Source organism: Anthonomus grandis, chromosome 15, assembly GCF_022605725.1.
Source record: "Anthonomus grandis grandis chromosome 15, icAntGran1.3, whole genome shotgun sequence".
NCBI lineage: Eukaryota > Metazoa > Arthropoda > Insecta > Coleoptera > Curculionidae > Anthonomus > Anthonomus grandis.
In genome coordinates, this window is record NC_065560.1 from 11,335,268 (window position 1) to 11,359,334 (window position 24,067).

Here is a 24,067-nt window from a genome sequence, read left to right on the forward strand (position 1 = left end):
TCCGAGTTTTTTGGAAGCCGCCTTGGCGACCTCGGCAACGTGGTCATGCCAGGACACACTGTTAGTGACCTCGACTCCTAGAAGATGTAAAAATGATTTCATTGGCAATGTTTTCCCTGCCATAACCAGCTCCGGGCCACCAAGGTTAGTCTTCATCGTAAATACTGCAGCCTGCGTTTTTTTAGCGTTAAAATTGTCCAAATTGTTATCGCCCCACTCCAAGATTGCTCTAATATCGTTGTTGGTTGAAGCTACTTGTTGCTGCCTAAGATTCTGAGAACTTGCGGCTGTCATTGGTTTGGCGGACTTAAATGTGGAAATAAGTGTGCTATCGTCCGCAAAGCTGTAGATTGGATTGACAGTGGTTCCTAACAAATCGTTGATATATACCAAGAAAAGGGTGGGGGATAGAATGCATCTTTGAGGGACTCCAGCGTTAATGTTAAATTTGTGAATCCATCGACGGCTACTTGGATTGTTCGTTGTTCAAGAAAATTTTTGATCCAATTCAATAATGAGTTTTGTATGCTGATTGAGGAGAGCTTGGTTAGTAGTCCCTCATGCCACACTCTGTTAAATGCCTTGGAAATGTCAAGAGCGACTGAGCGGGACTCGCCGTGCTTCTCCATGGCCTCCGTCCATAAGTGTGTGACGTAGGCCAGAAGATCGCCGGTGGATCTAAGCTTTCGGAAGCCGTATTGATGATCGCTGATTAGTCCAGATGATTCCAGATATCTTAACAGTTGTTGGTTCACTGCTTTCTCCATAATCTTCGATATTACTGGAACTAGTGCAATTGGGCGGTAATTGGAGGGCATCGTCTTCTTACCCTTTTTGGGTACAGCTTGCACTCGAGCAGTTTTCCAGCTTGTTGGAAATTGGCCCTGCTTGTACGATGCCGTGAACAGTCTACATAAGGGAGGAGTCAATTCGTCTGCACAACGTTTTAGTATTAGGGCTGGAATTCCATCGGGTCCAGAAGCTTTGTTGGTGTCTGTTTGTGTATATAGTAAATGTACAAAGGTAATAAAATTTTTGTAAAATCACCAAGGAATTACCCACCAATCAATTCACTAGTAGGGTTCTTTAGTAAATATTATAAATGAAATAAATATCAACAAATTAGTAGTGAGAAAGGCAATACAAATTTGTTTGCAAAAATAAAATTTAGAGGAGTTGCGATTTTTCTCTTTTCCTTAAAAATTTCAGACTCCAGGATTTATATAGAATTCAAAATTGCTCATGCATTTAAACTGCTGAAGTTTCTCTTCTATCAGGTTTGGCGTCGGATTTAGAGTAAATTTTGATATTGATGCTATCAAAAAGTCTATACAGAAACAAGATTCTTCACTCGTTTCTGGGTTGGGAGGTCACTTGTTACGAAGACAATTCTAACTAAATAAAAAAATTAATAAAAAAATTATTGCTATAACTACTTATACACTGCTTTTTTATAAATTTTCCGTCAGTATACCTTAATGAAAACTGAACACAACACTTTGAACTAAACACCTGCAAAAATCTTGTGCGAAATATGAGAACAGATCAATTTTGTTAAGATTTTTCATAAAATTCGATAAATAAAACTTAGTATTTTGGCAGTAAGTAAAGAGACAGATTCTGCACTATTTTACTAACTATGGTTTAGTAATAATTCTGATTCTAATCACACAAGTTTTTAACTTTATACTGTAATTTTAGGTAAATAACTAAGGTAGATTACGAATATTTTAAGAGTTTGTTGAGTATTTTGTTTAAAAGCATGTATACCTATTTTATTGCTCTTAATCCCTGACCTCTCATATCGGCAATATCAATATCCAGTTCTTTTAAATAGTTTAATAAAAAATCTGTTAACCTCTGACCAGTAGTGTTTGTAACTTTACAAAAACCTGAAAAATGTTCTCGAATTTCTATACTTTTATAACAATCATCAATAAAAACGAATCTAACAATAATGGTAATTTGTTCTTGGTGACTAACGTCAGGTGTACAGTCAAGAATGATTGAGAAATATTTGCATAATTTTAAACATTCAACAATACACTTTTTTACTTTTTCTCCTATTAAAAAAATCAATTCATTTTGTATTTTATCTCCCAAATAATGCGGCATTTTGTTCCCATCTTTTTGGACTCTATCAATATGTTCGGCCATTACAGAATCAAATTTTGCAATCGTCTCAATTAATATCCCTTATCCCATTACCCTTAGGTAACGGTAATTTTCTGAAATTAATTGATACGATTGCAAAATTTGATTCTGTAATCAAATAGTTTTTGACTATTACCCCTAAAAGCTAAATTTTGTCCAGCTAAAAACTGGATAACAGATATTATTCTCCCTAAAATCGAAGTCCATCTTTTTTTTCCATTTGAAATAAATTTTGATTGATAGAATCCACAGTTAAACCTTTTTCTATTGATTTTTTTAATTCAAGCCATTTCCTAACACTTTCAAAATGCCCCTTACTGGTTTCGTGTCTTTCTAAAGTCCGAGATAAATGTCGCCAGTCACTATAGCCATTCCCCTCATTAAAACTATTATCAGAAACTTTAAATAATTTACAAGGAAAACAGTACACTGAATCTTTAGATTTTGAGTAAATAAGCCAGGTTCTAGGAACTTTTTCATTGTTAGTTAATTTTTTTTCAAAGTAAGCAGCGCTAAAACATCTATTTAAATTATTAATGGGATAATTAATATTTTTAATTTGAACAGGTCCTATTCCTAAAATCAATAATCTAATATTATCCGTTAATATTTCAGGCCAATATGCTGGATCTTTAAATCGTTCTTCATTTACCTGAATAGCTTCAATGGTCTCCGTTTGCGTATTTGCTGGCGTATTCGTCGAGTGATCATCTTGTTTCAGTTCATTTCCTGATGGTTGTTGATCTCCATTTGGTTGTTCTACATCGGCTTCAGTTGACGTCAAAGGTTGAACATCCGGCCTTTGGCTTGTTGAAGGTTGAGGTTGTGCCGGTTGTGGGTTCGTTGATGACGCAAAAAACTTTTTTAACGAACCTGCTAACCGCCTGCCATCTTCCTCCTTTTCTGGTTTCCCTTTTCGGTATTGAGAACCAGAAATCCTCTTTCGACCATCACCAATCTAAATCAACAAATATTTTTTTTAGAATTGGCACAAAAATCAGACATTACTTTTTTCAATGAAAAATTGCTTAAGGCATGAAGTTCTAAGTATTTAAAAGATATTAATAAAATATTTTAAACTTACCGTTTACAACACAAACACAATTTTTATATAAAATGTATTAAAAATAAACACTAATCGACAAGTCGCTTTAAAACTCGCAAATTAAAATAAATTAAAAACAAAAGGGTGGGAATTTCTAAACGTCATTAATTTATTACGTAATTATTTAATGTAATTACAATTAAAAAAAAATTAACACAGAACGTAGTCGCTCCTTACTATCATTATATAGTATCTAAACAACTATAATATCTATCTGTATCTAAGGCGCGCCCCGCCTGACGCATCAATTAAAATAAAAATGCAGGGCTTACACCCAATTATTGTATACGAGCCCCAGAAAGACACATTGATATTTGTCTTCCGAAATTTAGAGCAATTAATCGAACCATATACGCATCAATCAGGTGGCAGAGGCCGGCCGCATCAGCATTCAGCCTATTACGTATGTAAAATTTACTCGCGGGAAAGACATTCCAGTTTTTGTCTATCGAAGTCGACCAGCTATTTTATTATGCTGTTGAGGGTTATTGTTTATGGACACGCTTGATCTGGTCGGCCGCAATACATCTTACAGGTTTTTTTAGTGGTTATTTATGAACGACTGTTTGATATTGGCAACTGTATTTTAGTTGTTTTTTATTTGTCTTTAATTAATTTTAAAATAATGGATATTTTGGATTTATAAGTTATAGTTATACCTATGTTGTGTTTTTTTGTAAGTAGTATTTATTTTTATTTATCTATCTTTTTATGCTAGTAGTAATTATTTTTTTCTTTTATTTTCTTTCTTTCTTTTCGGCGCCGCCCTGGCTGAACCCACCATAATTGCGGTGCTATTGTTTTTATTACCTGGTCCTGGTACCTATTTATTTATCTATATAGATTATTATTATTATAGCAACGATTCGGGGAACAATGCTCGGTTTCAGTAAACATTGTATTCTGTTGGCGCCTTAATTATAAGTTTTAAATTTTATAAATTTTTGTTATTCATAATTTTTTTTTCATTACTTGGCGCTTTTTTATTTTATTTTTCGGATATTTTGCCGCCCCAAATGAACGCCGTCCGGGTGCGGCGCACCCCTTGCACCCCCGGCACGGCTCGGCCCTGCCCATGTTTATAATATAATGTGCGTTTATTGTGAAATTCCGAGAATGTTGAAAATGTTTATATTTACGTTTTCTTAGCTCTAGACTTTTAGTTTGTAATCATATTCTTATGCTTATTTGATTATTAATTGAAAAAAAAAACAATTTGTATATATCCTAATCTCTACTAATAAGGCCTTCCTTTTGTGGATAACTGTTTGTTTACTTACATTCGATATATTTTTATATTTAGGGTTCTTTTTTAATAAGATTATAAATAAGACCTATTTATTATAAGGTCGAACCATTAAAAGTATAGTATATAGATTTCAATAGTATTTGTTAGACTGTGCTAGAAGCTTGTGAATGATTGACTGTAAATTGGATAAAAATATTAATAGACGACAAATAATTTTGCACTGACGTCCATCGGATATCGAATGCATGAAAACAAACAAAATTTAAGAATAAAGTAATTTCTTAATAAATAAGAACACAGCATTTCCAATATAAGAAACGATTTCGTATCATCGTATGACGGATGCATGAAAATACAGCTTAAGTTTTCAACCTAAGGCTTATCCTTTATTATGCAATGAATAGGAGAAGTTTGTTGTTTGATCTTTGCTATGATTCGCTGCTTGAAACGCAGGTGTCGGTCTGTCATTGGGTGAAGTTTGACAGTAAAATTGACAGTTGGTGACGCCGGTTTGTTTTGACGGCCGGGTGACACACGTTTGCTACTTCCTTCTCCACTAATCAAAAGAAAAATAAAATTAAAACAATGTGTTTTTAATCTTTTTAAAATGAAGAATTGTTGAAATTTCTTAGTATATTGTTATATTGCTTATTTAACTCAGTAATCTTTTTTAGAATAATGTTTTTGCGGTAATATTCAACCACTTAAGTTAACCTCTATCTTTCTTATACTTATAACCTTTTTTTTTAGCCCCTTTATGATGAATTTCCAGAGTCTTTTACTTACATTATTTATTGTTCTAAGCTGTTCCCAAGATTCAAGAGCCAAACACAAAGGGAAATCCGTTACAACACTATTAGATGCGAAGTGGGAGCAAACCCCATTGATATTAGAGATAGCAGAGTTCCTAGCAGATGAGAATACAGAATTATATTGGAATTTTATAGACAATATCTCTAAGCTCAGTTCTACACTTAGTCAGATTGGTAAGCTAAAACATTTCATTGATTGATTCATGACATCTGAATGATTAGGTCTACTTGATTACATTTATTGTTTATTCTTATTATAGGAAAGTGTATAAGTGGGTACACAAAGTCAATGTTTGTTACTTCATTATTTTTCTCTCTTTTTATGCATTTTTGGTTAGTTTTTAGATTATTGTTTATATTTAAATGGTTATTTACCTAATTAGCATAACAATATTAATATCAAATGTACTTTTCAGCATCACTTGACCAAAAATGCATTTTCCTGGGTATTCCTTAATTAATATTACATAGAAAGCTTCAAAATCTTATATTTTTATATAAATTACATATTATTTTATGTTTGCATTGATGCTTTCAACTTATGCCTCCCAAATATTTACTGAACCATAATACAGCCACAATTAATGAAACCAATTATGGTTTTCAAACAATAATATTGAGACTGCAAAGTAAATTAATTTGATAAATAATGATTTTGTGTTTAGTCTGCCTTTCACAATATTTAATGCTGCTTAGTAATGATAATAGGGTGATTGTACTACTGACATGATAGAATGGACCAGCTATTGCAGGACAACATCAGTCCCATTGCAGCGAGAGAGAGAAAGCATGTGAATGATGGAGCTAATTTGGGAAAATTTTTATTCCTTCTCATTATTGCTCCCCATAGACATTTAGAAAATCGATGAAATTTGGAAACTGATATTAGAAGATGACCAATAATGATGAAAATGTAATAAAAACTTATTTGTTGAGAAGATAAAGATGTGTTAGATTTAATTTATTCATAATAATTATTTTAAACAATATTTCTTGATGAATTAAAAACTGAAATTCTTCAATTCTTGTCTTTTAATTCTATACTCAATAACTTAAAAAATAATGGCATTAAAAATTCTTTAAAAAATCAACATCATATACACTACCGCTCAAAAGTATTTGCCCACCATGTATTATTTTTAATATTTTAAATTAGATACAAAAATCTTATCTCTTTTGTAAATTGCATATATGCCTATCAACTATGGTTTCTTGAAAAACACTATGCTATAAAAATATATAATATATTTTTAAATACACTACAAGTATTTAAAAATAGTCTTGCAAATAACAAACAATGTAGTGAAAATATGCACTTCTTCTAAAAAACTAATCTATTTACAGCTCGTTTCCGATGAAATTTGAAACATTTAAAGGTGTTTAGTCTTCAAGAATTGATTTTGTGTAACATTGGTAAAAATTTTGCTTGCTTATTGATGATTGTCACCATTTCTTTGCTGGTTTTTCAACATTCTTTAAAATGGCTAAAACAAAAGAGTTATCAGTAGAAACAAAAGGTATTATCATTGGACTTCATAAGGCTGGAAAGACTAATTGTCAAATTTCGATTCGGATTTGGGAATTCCAAGGCAGACTGTCCATTATAATGTTAGGAAATTCACCAGAAAAGGGACTATTAGCAACAAACCTCGATTGGGAAGGCCAAAGGCAACAAGTTCAAAGGAGGATTTAAATATTATAATTACAAGCAAGCGCAATAGACGGCTTACCGCCCCTGAAATCACAGCAAAAATCAACAAGGAGCGTACAGTGAGCGTAGCAGTGACAATGGGTGATCCTTTTGAGAGGTTCCATTCTTACTTTCAACTTTAGTGGATGTTTTTAAGTCAAATTTCCCCATGATGACAATTAGGGAAAAAAGGAGAAGACCCTGCTATAGCAGGAGTCTTAATTTCTGGTAAAAATCTTCGGTGTTTGCACTCCATAAGAAAGTTTGCCCTAGACAACTCCAGATTCATATTCTACTTTAATAGATATCGCAAAATTTACCGCGATACAGTGAAATTGGCAAAAAACTTATACTACTCAAGTAAAATAAACCAATCAAGAAATAAGTCTAGAGAGTCTTGGAAAATTGTTAATGACCTTTGAGGCAAACGTGGAAACCCTTCTGTTTCTAACAGCACATTGTCGGCCAAAACACTCAATCATTTTTTCCAGGGTGTTGCTTTGGGTCTATCAATATTATTGCCTCAGTCTGTTAGAGATTCGCGCTCATGCTTACACAACATTAAGGTGCCTGAAACATTTTTCTTTAGACCAACAGATTCTAGTGAAATAATGGAAGCTCTATCCTCAATGAAAAATAAGAACTCCTCTGGATGGGATGGGCTGTCACTAAAGGTCCTAATAGTGCTACCGCTACCAACCCTTAATTCTTTCGCCGAGGTGATAAATGTTTCACTTTCAAGTGGGTCCTGATTATACGATTTGAATATACCATTGATTATACCATTATTTAAGGGTGATTATACCATTATTTAAGGGTGGAAACTATGATGACCTATCAAATTTCAGACCCATAGCCCTGCTTCCCACGTTTGGCAGGCTTGTAGAGAGATTGGTAAAAAATAGGATGATGGAATTTCTGAAACGGCAGAATGTTCTTAACCATCAGCAATTTGGATTCCGGATGAAACTGGGTACATCTGATGCTATTTTCATTTTTTTGGAGAGTCTGTACATGGGGTTGAACGCTGGGGAGAGTGCGGCGGCGGTGTTCTGTGACTAATCTAAGGCGTTTGACTGTGTAAGTCCCAGAACACTGCTGCAGAAGCTAGAAACCTATGGATTCAGAGGAGGTGCTCTCGACTGGTTTCATTCTTACCTATCTGGAAGAACACAAAGGGTATTCTTTGACAATGATATGTCATCCCGTCTGGATGTGGATGCGGGTGTATCCCAGGGTTCTGTTCTTGGACTATCTTTGCGGATGATACAACATTACTTTGGCATGACACTGACACCAAGAGGTTAAAGAATATCGTTGATGAAGATTTCATTCTTGTAAAGTCATGGTGTTAATCTAATAGATTAACTTTTAATATTTCTAAAACTAATATTTTAACTTTTAAATGTAACCTTGGAACTGTCACTTTGCAATATGAAACAATAAGTCCTTCTGAAACATGCAAATTTTTGGGCCTGACGATTGATTTGAAGCCATTAAAATTTGAAAATCATATCTTCTCTTTAATTGGGAAGTTATCATCCAACTGTTATGCTATTAGAGTAATAACATATTCTCTGGGACTTGATGTGGCTAAAATTGCCTACCATGCTCTTATTGAGTCTCATCTGAGATATGGCATTGTGTTTTGGGGTGTGTGCTCTCAGTATTTGTTCAGCTCTCTATTTATTTTGCAAAAAAGAGCCATACGCTACATGTGTGCAGCTCCCTTTCGTAGCCCCTGTAGGCCATTATTTTTAAAACACTCTGTCCTGACATTGCCATGCCCTTTTATTTTAGAGACTGTTTGTCTTAGACACAAAAAATATCGCCATCAGCTTGGCTCCCCCTCCTCGGGTTACAATCTCCGAACAACCTTCTCTTTAACTCTGCCTATCCCAAAAAGTGAGCAGATTAAGTCCTCTTTTGTGTACGGGGGCAGAAGGCTTTTTAACCACCTACCCCTTTATATAAGGCTAATAAATTGTGAAAAACGTTTTACGAAAAAAAGAAAGAAACTTTTGCTTGCTAAAGCATTTTATTCTCTAGACGAGTTTTTAAATACATGTTTTTGATAGTGAAGAATTTTGCGCAGCGTAATGTAACTTCTTACTACCTTTTCTTTGGGTGTGTTCTATATTCTATGTATGTAAGAATTGTTAAAATTTTTCTATTTATGTAAAAGATTATGTTGTCAACTATCTTTAAGGTTTTATATAATGCTTTGTTAACAACAGATGATGTTATGTAACAATAAAGCTATTTTTGACCTTTTGACCTTTGACTTTTGCGTAAAAAAGCGGTGAGTAATAAAAAAACGGCGACTTTATAATGCTGGTCCTAAAGGACGTTTAGCTGTATCAAAACCGCTACTGAAGGATGTTAATAAGACTAAAAGACTTGAGTGGGCCCAGTCACACAAAGAATGGACCATTGATGACTGGAAGAAAGTTTTCTGGAGTGACGAGTCGAAATTCGAGGTTTTTGGAACGAAGAGGCGAGTTTTTGTTCGCCGTTATGCCAATGAAAGGGTCGCTGAGAACTGTACGGTGGCCTCAGTTAAACACGGTGGTGGTTCGGTGATGGTGTGGGGTTGTTTCGGAGGATCTGCAGTGGGCGATCTAATTAGAATAGAGGGAATTCTTCGAAAAGAGGGTTACAAAACAATTTTAAGTTTCAATGTACTTCCTTCTGGTACTTGAATAATTGGGGAAAACTTCATCTTTCAACATGACAATGACCCCAATCACACGTCGAAATTGTGCAAGCAATATTTAGGTCATTTACAAAGGCAACATCTTCTGAAAGCTATGGTATGGCCCCCACAATCACCGGACCTCAATCCTATCGAATTACTGTCGGATGAACTGGATAGACAAGTGCGAAAACCATGCCCCACAACAAAAGAAGACTTTTGGAGGATCATCCAAGAAGAGTGGCACAAGATACCTCAGGAAACTTTGGACAAATTAATTAGAAGACTACCGAATCCAAAATTTGATTTTCTTAAATTTCATTAATTGAAAAATGTATTGTTTATATTCATTTTGTTATAAATAAACCGTTTCATAAGAATAACTGATGGGTTTATTATTTTTAGTTATAACTTTAAAACAGCCATATGTGGGCAAATATTTTTGAGCGGTAGTGTAGGTATATCTAATAACTATGGTACTTTAACAAAGCATTTTTTAAATTGTTTAGTGTTTTTCAGTTGTCTGTCACCATCATTTCTTGCATAAAAACTTAAATCAAAATAATCTTGTATTAATTAATAAAATGGAGTTTTGATTTTTTTTATAGGTTTTATAATGTTTTTGGCTTCATTGAATGGTTATAATTCTATATAAAGTCTAATGATCATATGCGAGTGGTTATACCCAGAAATATTATTACTTACATCTAAAGGTAAATTATCTTAAAATAAAACACATTATTTAAGTAATGAGAAGTTTTTATTGTAAACTTTTTTATATAATGCTTAGGTATGTTTTCCTATCACAGGACCAAAACTTAAGTGCTAAAAGTGTCATTAGCCTAGGTATTTTAGTACATTTAAAAATATGTACTTAAAATAGCTTTCTACATACTATCTAATAATAACTGAAAATGTTTATTTTTAAAGAAAACCTCATCATGAGTAACCCAGCAACAAGTTGCCTTCCTTTTGCCCTTTCAGCCTCAACTTTTACTGTTTCTGCTAATAAAGTTTCTGCAGTATATCCTGGCTTACTATCAACTGAACTATACCTTGGATGAGGTAAGGAATCCTTTCCATACATGCTTCTGACAAAGTCATAGGCTAAAGCTGAATAAAAATAAAGAGAAAGGGCAAAAGACCGTAACTCAGGGTATTTTTTCCTCTACAACTCTTCTTGAGTTGTAAAACAGCACCTGTTTTTTAATTAGTAAATAAACTGGGTCTCGACTGAGCCTAAAATATAGAGTTATTAGAAGTAGGTATATTTTCATATTATATTAGATATTAAAAAAAATTATAAAAATCTTCTGGGCATTAAAATACCTTTTTAGACCTGGATTTTTCACTGCATTGGTTGGGTTGGAGCATTATGGATTTCTTGAACATTTGTAGCTAATACAGGTAGATCTTCAACCTGCTCCTCAATTACTTAGTAATTTATATGGCAGTAATAAATATAAAAATATAATTTAATAATATATAGCTCAACAAACATAAATACTCAAGTGTATATTATATAGTATGCCTTTAAAACTTCATTCCTCTTTAAAATCCTTCATTTTAAATTAGAAGCTTTCTGCAAATGTTTTGGGAAATTAAAGACAGAAGGAACAACACCTTTTTTGAGAATTCTGCTTCCATGTACATTAAGCTCATAATCCGACTTCAAGAAATGTTTTTTACAATTTGCTTTTTTGGAGTTATAGTCTTTTCTTTTTATCCCATGTAGCCAAGCTTTACGCAAATTCACATCAGTTATAGGTATTCTGAATTAAATATTATTTTTAATTAACATTAAAAACAAACAAATCTCATCAAAATTAGCAATACAATACTTTAAACAGTAAAATATAATATGTACTATTATACCTGTGAAATTTGCTTCCTCCTTTTTTCCACCTGTTTGTACAGTTTATGACAGCACAAGATTGAACCATTTTATCCTTATTTCAGGCTTCCTTTAGTATCAGAAGGCATACACTTCTAACTAAACAAACAAACATAGGAAACACTGTTTAAAATAATGACTCTCAACCTGCTTTTGCCTTAATTAGCTTCTACTCTTTCTGGGACCTCTCTCTCATATGTTAGAGCCAAAAGATTAGACGGCGCGTAATGAGTGGAGGCCCGTCCATTCTATTATGTCAGTGGTTTGTACACCCACTCATAAATATTGTATATTCAAATCATACTTATCAGAGTGTCAGTGGCTCTCTTGTAATAAGTGATCCATTTCTCAGACATTTAAAGAGCCTTTTTGTTTTTATGTCAGAACTTTTCATGGTTTATTTTTACCAAATTTAGTGGATATGCATATATTGTTGGAAAAAAAATTGTTTGTTTATATTGTCCTACAAGTTCACCCATTTTTTGTTGTTGTAGATATCAAGCCTATCAAGCATGACAAGATATGCTTTATTCTCATAACCATATAGTTACTGAGAAAGCTGAAAATAACTAACTAAATAGTTAATAGTTTAACAAAAATTTGCAAAATTCATATTCACATATTTAAAGTTAAAATATATACAGTAGTGGCCAAAAGTAGATAGACAAAGTATTATTTTCATATAATTGTTTAAAGATTTACCCACAGGTTCCATAGATTTTAAATTATTGTTATTTGTAAGGCGGTCTATAAAAAGATACCAATAAATTTCAGTTAAATATTTTGCTTGCTATCAGATAAAGCAATAATGTAAATATACCTGGTAAAAAGTAGATAGACAAAAACAATTTTGAAATAATGTTTTTGTCTAGATATTTATAAAATAAAATTAGTATAGTATTGCTTCTCTTTAACTCAAGGTGCAACATGCCACGCGGAATTAGATTCTCTCTTGATTTAAGACAACGCATTATTAATGCATATCGCGGGTAAGCGTCAAATTGATATTGCTCGTAGATTTGATGTTAAAAGAAAAGCTGTTTGGGCAATTATCAAAAGATATGAAAGGACAGGATCATTAGAGCCAAAAAATAAATCTGGTCGACCAAAAAAAAAATGGACGTTAGAGCTGTACGCAAATTAAAACCAATTAGCCAGAATAATCCTTTTATGACTTCTCATCAAATTCAGATAGAATTACAGGCTCTAGGGATTTGTAATGTGTCCTCAAGGACTGTAAGACGAAGGTTAGTAGAAGAGAACCTATATGCGCGTAGGCCAGCAAAAAAACCATTGCTTTCAAAAAAGTATCGCTTAGCCCGATTGAAATTTGCCCGTCAGCATATACACTGGACAAAGCATGAATGGAAACGTGTTTGGTGGAGCGACGAATCGAAGTTTAATTTGTTTAATTCCGATGGAATTCAATATGTTAGACGTCCTTCTGGCCAGCGTTTGAATCCCAAGTTCACAAAACCGACAGTTAAGCATGGAGGTGGATCAGTGATGGTTTGTGGTTACTTCTCAGGTTATGGAATGGGCCCGTTACATCGCATAGAGGGCATAATGGACAGGTTTATGTACAGGAATATTCTCAGAGATGTTATGTTGCCCTATGTCGAAGACAATTTACCATTGAGATTCCAATTCCAGCAAGATAATGACCCGAAGCATTCCTCCAAAATTATGAAGCAATTTTTTGAAGAAGAAAAAATACCAGTTTTAAAATTGCCATCCCAGTCACACGATCCTAATCCCATGAAAATGTATGGAAAATTGTAGATCATGATATTAGGGATCTAAACTATTCAAATAAAGGTGAATTATTCGAATGGTTGCAACAGAAATAGAAAAATATTGCTTTTAAACTCATAGACAATCTTATTGAATCAATGCCATGTAGATGTCAGGTTGTAATAGAAAATAATGGGTTTTTTTATAAAATACTAATATTGTAGATAGTTTAGTTTGTAATTAAAAAAAAATACTTCGAAAAAGAAAGAGTATTGGTTAGAGATGGCTAAAAAGAATATGGCTAAAAATAGATACCTAAATGCTAATAGATACTTACAGTTTAAGTAGCCATCGACCAGATAAAATGCATATGACATAAACAACTTCTTAACAGCAATTCTGAACCTCTTGTAATTATGAAGCTGCCTGATTCTGAATGGCAAATAAATAAAAAGTTTCTTGTTACGGTAAATGACAGATTTTTTAGTCAAAGCTGAATGCAGGGGATAAACTGAGTTGATGAGAACTTTGGGTATGTTAGAATTGGGTGCAAAAATTCTAAATTCACCACTGATAAAATGTGAATGACAGGATTTTCTAGGAGCCAGATTCTAGATATAACATCTAATGCAGTGCTCTTTTTTGTAGTACAAAAGGGAATTGAACAGTATCTGCAATGTTTTAAGTCATCTGTAAGAGTTTTTGGTAATAGTATAATAAAGTATATCTCTTAAAAGAAAAAAATGTATATGTATCAGATTCCTGATTCTATTTGTAACATAATAATTAATATAAGGGTCTAATATCACTGGCCTGTAATTTTTAACGTTGGCAGCGTAGGACTTTAATATGGTAGGTAGTCATAATGGATATTTTAAAGTTACTAAGTACCAAGTAGTTTTTAAATATACATTTTTAATACAAATATTTACTGTAACTAAAAGGATAATGAGAATTTCAGTAAATATTTGTCTATTGTTCCTTGTGTTGCACAATTATATACATTTATTAACATATTTGTTGAAATAGTTTGACATGTCTATGTCAGACTTGATTATTTCTTTATTAGACCCCCATCAACTAAGTATGACTGACCTTATTAACGCTTTCCTCTGTTGCTTCCTTAATTATGTTACATACCCGCTCTGAATTATTTTTATATTTATTTGGTTTTGTAATAGTAATATATAGTCTTTGCCTTTTTTATTAATTTATTTAAATAGTACCATATTATAGAATAAGAAAAAACTAAAATAAAAAATCACAATTAATGCAAACAAAAGAAATAAATATGTTATATAGAATTGATGAAAACGAAGAAAAACACAAAGTCACGGTCTCACAACATGTAATAAACGGGCTACAGGTGTTTCTCTCTAGTAAGCCATCTGGTTTATTTCCAGCGCTAGTACTAAGGCTCATTTCCAACAAGCTGGAAAACTGCTCAAGTGCAACCTGTGCCCAAAAAGGGTAAGAAGACGATGCCCTCCAATTACCGCCCGATTGCACTAGTTCCAGTAATATCGAAGATTATGGAGAAAGCAGTCAACCAACAACTGTTAAGATATCTGGAATCATCTGGACTAATCAGCGATCATCAATACGGCTTCCGAAAGCTTAGATCCACCGGAGATCTTCTGGCTTACGTCACACACTTGTGGGCGGAGGCCATGGAGAAGCACGGCGAGTCCCGCTCAGTCGCTCTTGACATTTCCAAGGCATTTGACAGAGTGTGGCATGAGGGACTACTAAACAAGCTCTCCTCAATCGGCATACAAAACTCATTATTGAATTGGATCAAAAGTTTTCTTGAACAATGAACAATCCAAGTAGCCGTCGATGGACACCTCTCCGACAAATTTAACATTAACGCTGGAGTCCTTAAAAGATGCATTCTATCCCCCACCCGTTTCTTGATATATATCAACGATTTGCTAGGAACCACTGTCAATCCAATCTACAGCTTTGCGGACGATAGCACACTTATTTCCACATTTAAGTCCGCCAAACCAACGACAGCCGCAACTTCTCAGAATCTTAGGCAGCAACAAGTAGCTTTAACCAACAACGAAATTAGAGCAATCTTAGAGTGGGGCGTTAACAGTCTGGTCAATTTTAACCCTAAAAAAACGCAGGCTGCAGTATTTACGATGAAGACTAACCTTGGTGGCCCGGAGCTGGTTATGGCAGGGAAAACATTGCCATTGAAATCATCTTCACATCTTCTAGGAGTCGAAGTCACCAACAGTATGTCCTGGCATGACCACGTTGCTGAGATCGCCAGGGCAGCTTCCAAAAAACTCGGAGTGCTTTTCAAAACGAAAAAACTGTATACACCAGAACAGCTGCTGACTCTTTATAAGGCTCAAATACGCCCTTCCCTCGAGTATTGCTCGCATGTCTGGAGCTCTGCACCCAAGCATAGTTTAAAGCTGCTAGATTCTATACAGAAGAGAGCTATTCATCTTATCGACAAACCAGAACTGACAAAGAGTCTGGATAGTCTAAAGCACAGGAGAAAGGTGGCTGATCTCTGTTTATTCTACCGTTATTATCACGGTAACTGCTTCTCTGAGCTGGCAGGCCTTATTCCACCCAGGGCTGTTCCGGCAAGAAGGACGCGTCTAGCAGTTGCGGCTCATCAACATCGAGTCCACCTGCCTACCCCAAGGACGTCGCTGTATCGGGACTCATTCATCTGGAGAACATCTTCTTTGTGGAACGGGGTTCCACCTCACATATTTCCCGAGACATACAACCTGCAGCGATTCATTCAAGATAAATGCCCACAAATATCTTCGCGCAAGCACCACTCCAAGAGTGACATAGGACTTTCCTCTTGTGCTTGTGTTTACCATTAAAAAAAAAAAAGTTAGAGCATCATCAGGCCTTGCGAAACACGTGTAGCCCGTTTATTACATGTTGTGAGACCGTGACTTTGTCTTTCTTTGGTTTCGTCAATTTTGTATGTTGGTCTCTTAGAGAATAATGGATGAGATTTCTGTACATGTTATATAGATTTGTTACTAATATTTCAGAAAATGATAAAAAGAAATATGATGTATTACTTCAAGAGGCAGCAAAACTACTGACCCCATCTCAACTTTCAATATTAAAGTTCAGCTTATCATTGCACATTTATTCCCCAAAGGTGCAAATGTTTAAGCAGATAGCAACAGAGTTGCATTTACCAAACTGCGACTGCATAGCGGATGTGGGAGGACAAACTAGCTGTGATTTAGGTGCTATTAAACAACTTATAGAACAGCAAACAGTGGTTAAAAATCCTGATCTCTTTAACTTGGATATACACTATCCTGGATCTGCCAACCGAAGTCTTGCTGTGGTGTTGTATGGAGAACTTGGAACTCCATGTTTTGCTCAATTTCATCAGTTACTGAAGGAAGAAGCTATTGCAGGGCTCATAGATTATGTCATAAGACATTTTCCTCAGGAAAACTCTAACCAAAGATTAAGACTGTCAGGTTATGGAGTGGAGCTTCAAATGAAATCTACAGAGTACAAATCCCAAGATGATAGTGAAGTGAAGGGAGACAAAGAATCTGCAGAAACTTCACAGGAAGACGAAGACAGTGAAATTGAAGGATTTGACTTTTCTAAGTTAAAGTAAGTGTCTCCTGGTAGATATTGCCAACTGAGATTGCATAAGTTTGTTTTAGGAAATTATATCCTGATGTAAAGAAAAATTTGGACAAGTTTAAACAGCATTTAGAAGATTCCTCTAATGAATTAGCTGCCTTGAAAGTTTGGCAGTTTCAAGAATTAAGTCTGCAGGCCGCAGAAAGAATTATGAATGCCCCTAAGGATGAAGCATTAAAGGTTTTTACAAATATTGCACAGAATTTTCCTATGCAGGTGAGGATTTTTTTTAAATTTTTAATACAGGATGTCTTTAAAAGGTTTGTACAAAATCCTAGGGCATATTTCTGAGGTCATAATAATCCGATTTAAAGTAACTTACCTTAGTTCAAAGTTGCTTCGCTTCTTTGTTATAGAGTGTTAAATTTAAAAAACAATAATCGACTTTATCTAATTTTTTTCACATTTTCCGACATATTACTTTGAAGATTGGTACCTAGGGGTTTTTTTGAAACTCGAGAATGGGCGTCCTTTTCCTGTGGCCGATAGAGGGCGCTCCATGCTGCACTGTTGATGGCGTAAAATGGCCATAATTTTTGTAAGTGTGTTTTTTTTTTGTAAAGGAAACTTAACGCTTTTGAATAAAAAACTAAACTAGGTTTGAACTCGCTGAAATTAACCGTTTCGTGTTTTAGTTTTTTATGCCGCACCAGAATAATAAAAAATTAAAGTGGAATTTTTTGTGTTGTTACTTTTAACGTAGTTTGCAGGGAGATTTTTCTTAATTTAATGAGAAACAATAATCTATTTAACCCTTTCTATCCCGGGCCTTAATTTGCATGTTGGTCCTTCAATCCCAAAGATTTTTCCATGCTTAGAGTCCCATTGCCTTATATATACGTCGCATATAAATAAACAAATAAATGACCAAACAACGTTTTTTTAATGAGCTTTTTTTAACAAACTTAAACGGTTTCTTTTCAAAAGTACTCAGAGAGCAGAAACAACTTAAAAAAAAGGTTATGTAAATTAACATTAAAAGTTTTCTTTTGTACCACACAACACGCCTCAAAACATGGCACTACACAAAGGCCGACTCCACATCTTTTACTCATGTATCTCGATTCGCTTCTTTTTTTCTGGTATTTTCTGTGGCTACAAATGACACATCGCTTCACTTTCTTATCAGGAACTGAACCAGGAAAATGTCGCCCTTTGAGCCTTTGAGGATTCTTGGTTAAAGGGTTTATACTTCTGTTTTTTTCATGTTTATGTCTGAAACAAGATGAAGAAGTAAGTGCACAATAAAAAAAAATTATTACAAACTTACCTATCAAAAAGTGCCCCTATAATGGTAAGTTGATAATCTGAAAGAGGTAGCCTTTACGAAGATTGGGTCAAATAGAGTGCATGTGCATTAAGAAGAGACAGATCAACCATGTGGAAAATTAGCTTTACTTAAATTAGCATTTTGTGGTCTTTCTTACACATTCCGTGGAGCTCAACATCATATCTGATCGATCTATTGCACCCATATTTTCGTTGTAATTTATAACAACCGCTGGTTTTTGTATGGACTTTTTGGTCTTGAAATCTACTTTGTCTAACGTTTCCATGCGATCTTCATGAAAAGTAGTCAGCATCATAACATCACGCCTATCGTTCCATTTCACGCAAACCAGATTTTCGGCACACATCGAGATAGTTTCGCCTTTAGATAATTTTTTAGTTAAATTGGGCATCTCTTTACGATTAACACGTCCCGCAGGAATTAGTCTTATGTTTATGCAGGTATGTACACAAAGTAGGGCTAGTGTACCAGTTGTCTGTATACAGGTTATGGCCTTTATTCAAATATGGTTCCATAAGATTTGCTACTACTGAGCCTGATATTCCAAGATCTTGGAACAGAGTTATAACCGTCGATTTTCCAGTATAGACAATAACACCTAATACATATCCTGTCTCGCAGTCACATATTAGAAAAAGTTTTATTCCAAAACGAAGGTGTTTGGTCTTTATGTACTGTTTAAATCTCAATCTCAAACGCCCCTTGAATAGCAAGATTTTTAAATGGAGTGAAGTACTTTTGGAACTGTGTTGTAATTTTATTGAGCACTGTTCGCAGTTTGTGAAAAGAATCACCTTCTTTTTGCTCAGCATTATCTGAAAAGTGTAGCATGCCAAAGATTGCTTTGAAACGATTCCTTGACATTATTTCGGAAAATATTGGTGTATGAAGCAACTTATCAGTTGACCAGTTTTCCTTTACTCTATTTTTTCCATGTCGTGAGACACGTAAAATTCGTTGATATCAGTTTCGCGCCATTTATTATTTTTATTTGCATAAACCTCGGAAGCATATTTGTTGGTTTCAGAGACAATAATCTGAACTATATCTGAGTCCATAAATAAAAGAAAATAACGCTAATTATAGCATCTGACTTATTTTTTATGGAGTCCAAGTGTGCGCCGGTCTCTCTATCATCAAAATCATGTACTACGGGAATAAACGGACTTTTATTTCATTTCAGAACCAAATTTTGTTTTAGGGCCAAATTATCTTGAATCGCTTCAGGTGACTTATTATTTGTGTTTCTGTTTTGACCATCAACGGAATTTTCTTCGTCAGATAACTCATTATTGCTATTTTCGACCTCATCAAATATAACTTCATTTATCTCGTCATCTTCATCCGAATCGGGATAATACTCACTGCCACTAGAGATATATGGCGCTTCATTGGAGTCTAACATCTCCATCATATCGTCATATTCCTGTTTTGATAGCCCACAAAAGTCTCCACACTCATCATACCTTTTACGCTTAGAACCACGTGCTTTACTCATATTACGCGCGCGATTGCGACTGTTGTGCCCGAAATTATTTTTAAAACTGAATTCTCAACACGCAAAATCATTCAACCGACCTGCAGCTTCACCTTCGAACTATGCATGTAACAGCGTTGCCTCCAGTGCTAAAATATAGCATATCTAAAATAAGTGAACAAATATACAGGGTGTCCGCTAATTAATGGTACATGGAAAAACCACAGACTCCTGATGTAAAAATATTACGATTCAACTATATTTACCTATATCCAAAAGTTGATATTAACTGAGATACAGGGTGTTAAACTTAAAACTTTTTTTTTGTTTTTCCCCAATAACTTTAACAAAAGTTAACTTTTTTTCACAAAAATTTGTAGTTAGGGGTTTTTTAGGTCGAGAAATTCATTTTTTTAACAAATTGAGTGTACAATGTACGGGGCGCTGTCTGCGACATCTTTTTCTCTTTCATAAGGTCACAACTTTTTTGTGCTTAACTGTATTTAAGTTTTTATTGAAAATAATACTTTTTTCATATTTTTACGTAAAAAAGGTATACTAAGTTGAAGTCGCTCAGAGTTACCGTTTTGGAGATATTTGTATTTAAATTATTTAGTGCACCATGCACTCGACCCCGGCTGAATAATTAATATAATCGGGAAATAATTCGCTTTTTTAAAGTAAGCTATGAGAAAGCAAATGAACTTTAGAGACGCAGTTGTTAGGAAACCGCCATGTTGTTGTTGTTTGTTGATTAGTTTAAAGTTGTCAGAAAATATTTAATTAGTGTTTTCTGTGATTTTGCATCCAGTTTACTGTTTTGTTGAATTTTTAAATTTTTCTTAAGTTGAGAAACAATGCCGAGGCACAATCTTTTTTCAAATGCCGAAATGAGGGATATGTTGTGTGTATATGCGCAGGCAAATTTTAATGGACGCGAAGCCTATAGACGATATTCAGAACTCTATCCAAATCGAAGACAACCTGATTTCAAGATCTTCAAAAATCTTTACGATCGATTAGCAGAAACAGGTACATTTCGTCCTAAACGGAATTCCGCAGGGCGCCCGAAGGTTATAACTCCAGAACAAGAAGAAGAAATTCTGGTTCGCGTGGCTGAAAATCTGGAAATAAGTGCAAGACATGCTGCTGCGGCAACTGGAGTAGGTAAGTCATCCATTTGTAAAATATTTCACGAAGAGGATCTTTATCCGTATCATTTCACTCCTGTGCAAAATTTATTAGAAAATGATTTTGCGCCCAGGATAGAATTTGCCCGTTTTTGCCGTGCCCAAATAAATGCCGACCCCATGTTTCTGAATAAGATACTATTTACTGATGAAGCAACGTTTACACGTAGAGGCATTTTCAATTTTAGAAATAAACACACATGGGCATTACAAAATCCACATTCAGTACACGAACATCATTTCCAACATGAATTCAAAATTAATGTATGGTGTGATATAATCGATAATCATTTATTGGGCCCTTTCGAACTACCGCCCAATTTAAACGGGGAACTCTACCTTGAGTTCCTAGAAACACATTTACCAGATTTTCTTGATGATATTCCGCTGGACATAAGGCAACATATGTATTTCATGCAAGACGGAGTGCCAGCACACTTCTCTAGAGCTGTCAGAGAGTACCTGAACAACCGTTTTCCTAATCGCTGGATAGGTCGTAGGAGCCAGAGGCCATGGCCGGCGCGAAGTCCCGATTTTAACCCGCTGGATTTTTGTGTATGGGGCTATATGAAGTCGCTCGTTTACAAAGAAATAGTGAATTCCAGAGAAGAACTATGGCAGAGAATTTTATATGCTGCACAAAAGCTACGAAACGAACAATTATTTTTTTAAATTAGGAGATATTTTAGCAAAAGAACTGTTAAATGTATTGAAGTGAATGGTAGACATTTTGAACAGTTTTTGTCAAAAGCAGATCTATTTTTTTACCAAATCTCGTCACAGTTTCAACATGGAAAAGTTATCAGTCGCATAGTTAAGTTTGTTTTCGTTAATGTTATTTTCTTTCAATAGATTTTCTAGTGTCATAGTTATTTTAAATAAAGTTAATTAAATGATAATCCAATTTTTGTCTGCATTATTCTTAATGACTTATACTAAAACATTATTTATGATGTAAAAAATAATTGGTATAGAGTAACAAGACATTATTGCTTGCTTGAGCTGCTGTACTAAATAATTTGAAGGCAGATATCTCGAAAACGGCGACTCTGAGCGACCCGAAAGTAGTATACCTTTTTTATGAAAAAAATATAAAAAAAGTATTATTTTCAATAAAAACTTAAATACAGTTAAGCACAAAAAAGTTATGATCTTATGAAAGAGAAAAAGATGTCGCAGACAGCGCCCCGTACATTGTACACTCAATTTGTTAAAAAAATTAATTTCTCGACCTAAAAAACCCCCAACTACAAATTTTTGTGAAAAAAAGTTTTAAGTTTAACACCCTGTATCTCAGTTAATATCAACTTTTGGATATAGGTAAATAAAACGCCGGTTCTACGGCGAGGGACACCAATGGGTCTAAAATTTTATAAGCAACGCATATTTTCGGCTTTGGTAAATTGAGACCATAACACATTGACCGTATATATGATGGCTGGGACTACAGGCCCACTTTTTAAAAAACGTATATATGCGGCGTTGGGACAGAAAGGATTAAAGTAATTTTAATTATTCCAAACTTTTAACACATATTAACACAGCGTAAAAAGTTAAGAAGTACTCTTTGCATCAACTCCTCAGTGTTCTTCAGTACATGCGGCAGAGCATCATCATGTATGAACCACATATTCAAATTCGAATTCATTTATTGATCTTTTGATTACATAAAGTAATTTAAGGTCATCAATTTAAGAATAGTACTAAAATTAAGATTAAATTAAAAAGTTTAAAATTAAAAGTAAAAGACACACCACTTAACACTAACTACACCAACAGACACAGACTTATCAAACTAGGTATATATTTAAAAAAAAACCTGCTAGCAATACAGACAGTTAAAACCAAACAAATTAAGCTTATCTGAATGAGTTATGTATTCACCCACTGAATAAAAAGGGTGCTGAACAAAATCTCCTTGATACTGGCTTGAGCTTTCTGTACTCCTCTATCTTCTTAATTTCATGGGGTAATGTTTTGTATATTTTGACACACATCTAATAGGGACTCATTTCATAAATGTCTATCTTATATCTTATGTCTAGGCACTGCAATGTCGAATCTATGGCTTGTCTTATTACTGTTAATATTTATATCACAATTTTCTTGAAAGAAATGTCATATTTCAAGGCAAAACAGCATACTAGCGTACTAGTAAAGGGAGTATATTGACATAATTCCTAATTTTTTAAACAAAGGAACACATTGCTCTCACCCATTGTTCATGCAATTCTTTTTTGAATAACAAATGTTCTTTTTTTGTCATATCTTGCCGAAGTTTTAATGGCAATTCTTCTAATAAATCTAGCAGGGTATTTTATAAATGTTCTAAATAATTCACACCAGGTAGCTTTGGTGGTAAAATTACAGGACCGATTATAAAATTGCCAATGATTCCCGCCCACACAATGACCCTAAACTCATGTTGAAAATGAATTACTTTAGTGGCATTAGGATTCTCATCAGCGTAAATAGGTTTATTATGAAAATTCGTTACATCATTTCTCGTGAAGCATGCTTCATCTGTAAACAAACATTGAAAAATTGATAGAAGCCCAAACGTTGTTCAAAGTCTGTAGGAAAAAGGTCTTGTATCTTTTGGATATGGTATGGATAAAGCTGCTGTTCTTTCGACATTCTTTGAGCTACACCCTTAGATGCTCCTACTTCTAATCCTAAGCGTCTGGTGCAAAAATTTGTTCCTCCATATGAGGAGTTCTTATATTACGGTGCTGTCCTTAATTATTGACAGATACAGGAGTAATACTACCGGTTTCGCGAAAGCGTCTCGCAATAGCAAAAAATTTGATTGATTTTAGTATACGCTGATTTGGAAATCTTTGCCTATATACCCTAACACTTCACTTTCCCGGCCATTTTCTTCACAATACCCAAAATAACATGTCCATCATTTCTGCAAAACTGTATCCTTTAGCCATTTTAACAAAGTAGAAATTAATTTTTACTATCAAGATGAAACACTTTATCATACCAAATCAAACAATGCTTTTTTCTCACGAACATATGGGTGATAATGAAAATTCATTGCAATAAAAATATTTGTTTATTATTAATTTTCTAGACATACATGTAAGACTTTAAAAAAAAATTAATCA

At 34.2% G+C, this 24,067-nt stretch overlaps 2 protein-coding genes and 1 long non-coding RNA gene across 4 annotated transcripts in view; 2 read left to right on the top strand and 1 right to left on the bottom strand.

The window, feature by feature from the left end:
* Positions 1 to 4,769: 4,769 nt before the first annotated feature.
* Positions 4,770 to 5,442, bottom strand: LOC126744928 (uncharacterized). Its single transcript, XR_007663376.1, has 2 exons — positions 5,295 to 5,442; positions 4,770 to 5,064 (listed from the first exon to the last, which is right to left on the bottom strand). It is a non-coding gene; the product is annotated as an uncharacterized LOC126744928 (long non-coding RNA).
* The window catches only part of LOC126744925 (UDP-glucose:glycoprotein glucosyltransferase), a 58,866-nt gene continuing 39,808 nt past the window's right edge, over positions 5,010 to 24,067 (top strand). The window contains exons 1-4 of one of the 2 annotated variants that reach the window (XM_050452516.1): positions 5,010 to 5,197; positions 5,259 to 5,494; positions 16,372 to 16,960; positions 17,014 to 17,209. In XM_050452516.1, coding sequence (XP_050308473.1) covers positions 5,187 to 5,197; positions 5,259 to 5,494; positions 16,372 to 16,960; positions 17,014 to 17,209 — 1,032 coding nt within the window. In that variant the 5' untranslated portion in view covers positions 5,010 to 5,186. The remainder of the gene's footprint in view (positions 5,198 to 5,258; positions 5,495 to 16,371; positions 16,961 to 17,013; positions 17,210 to 24,067) is intronic. The other variant, XM_050452518.1, reaches the window with a different exon arrangement.
* LOC126744927 (uncharacterized) lies at positions 19,220 to 21,623 on the top strand. The gene has a single exon (XM_050452521.1). It carries the CDS (start codon positions 20,619 to 20,621, stop codon positions 21,621 to 21,623), a length of 1,005 nt encoding a protein of 334 aa, XP_050308478.1. The 5' UTR covers positions 19,220 to 20,618.

What these genes read in the sequence shown, in the direction of transcription:
- LOC126744927 (XM_050452521.1), top strand. Translation starts at nt 20,619, where the DNA reads ATGCCGAGGCACAATCTTTTTTCAAATGCCGAAATGAGGGATATGTTG.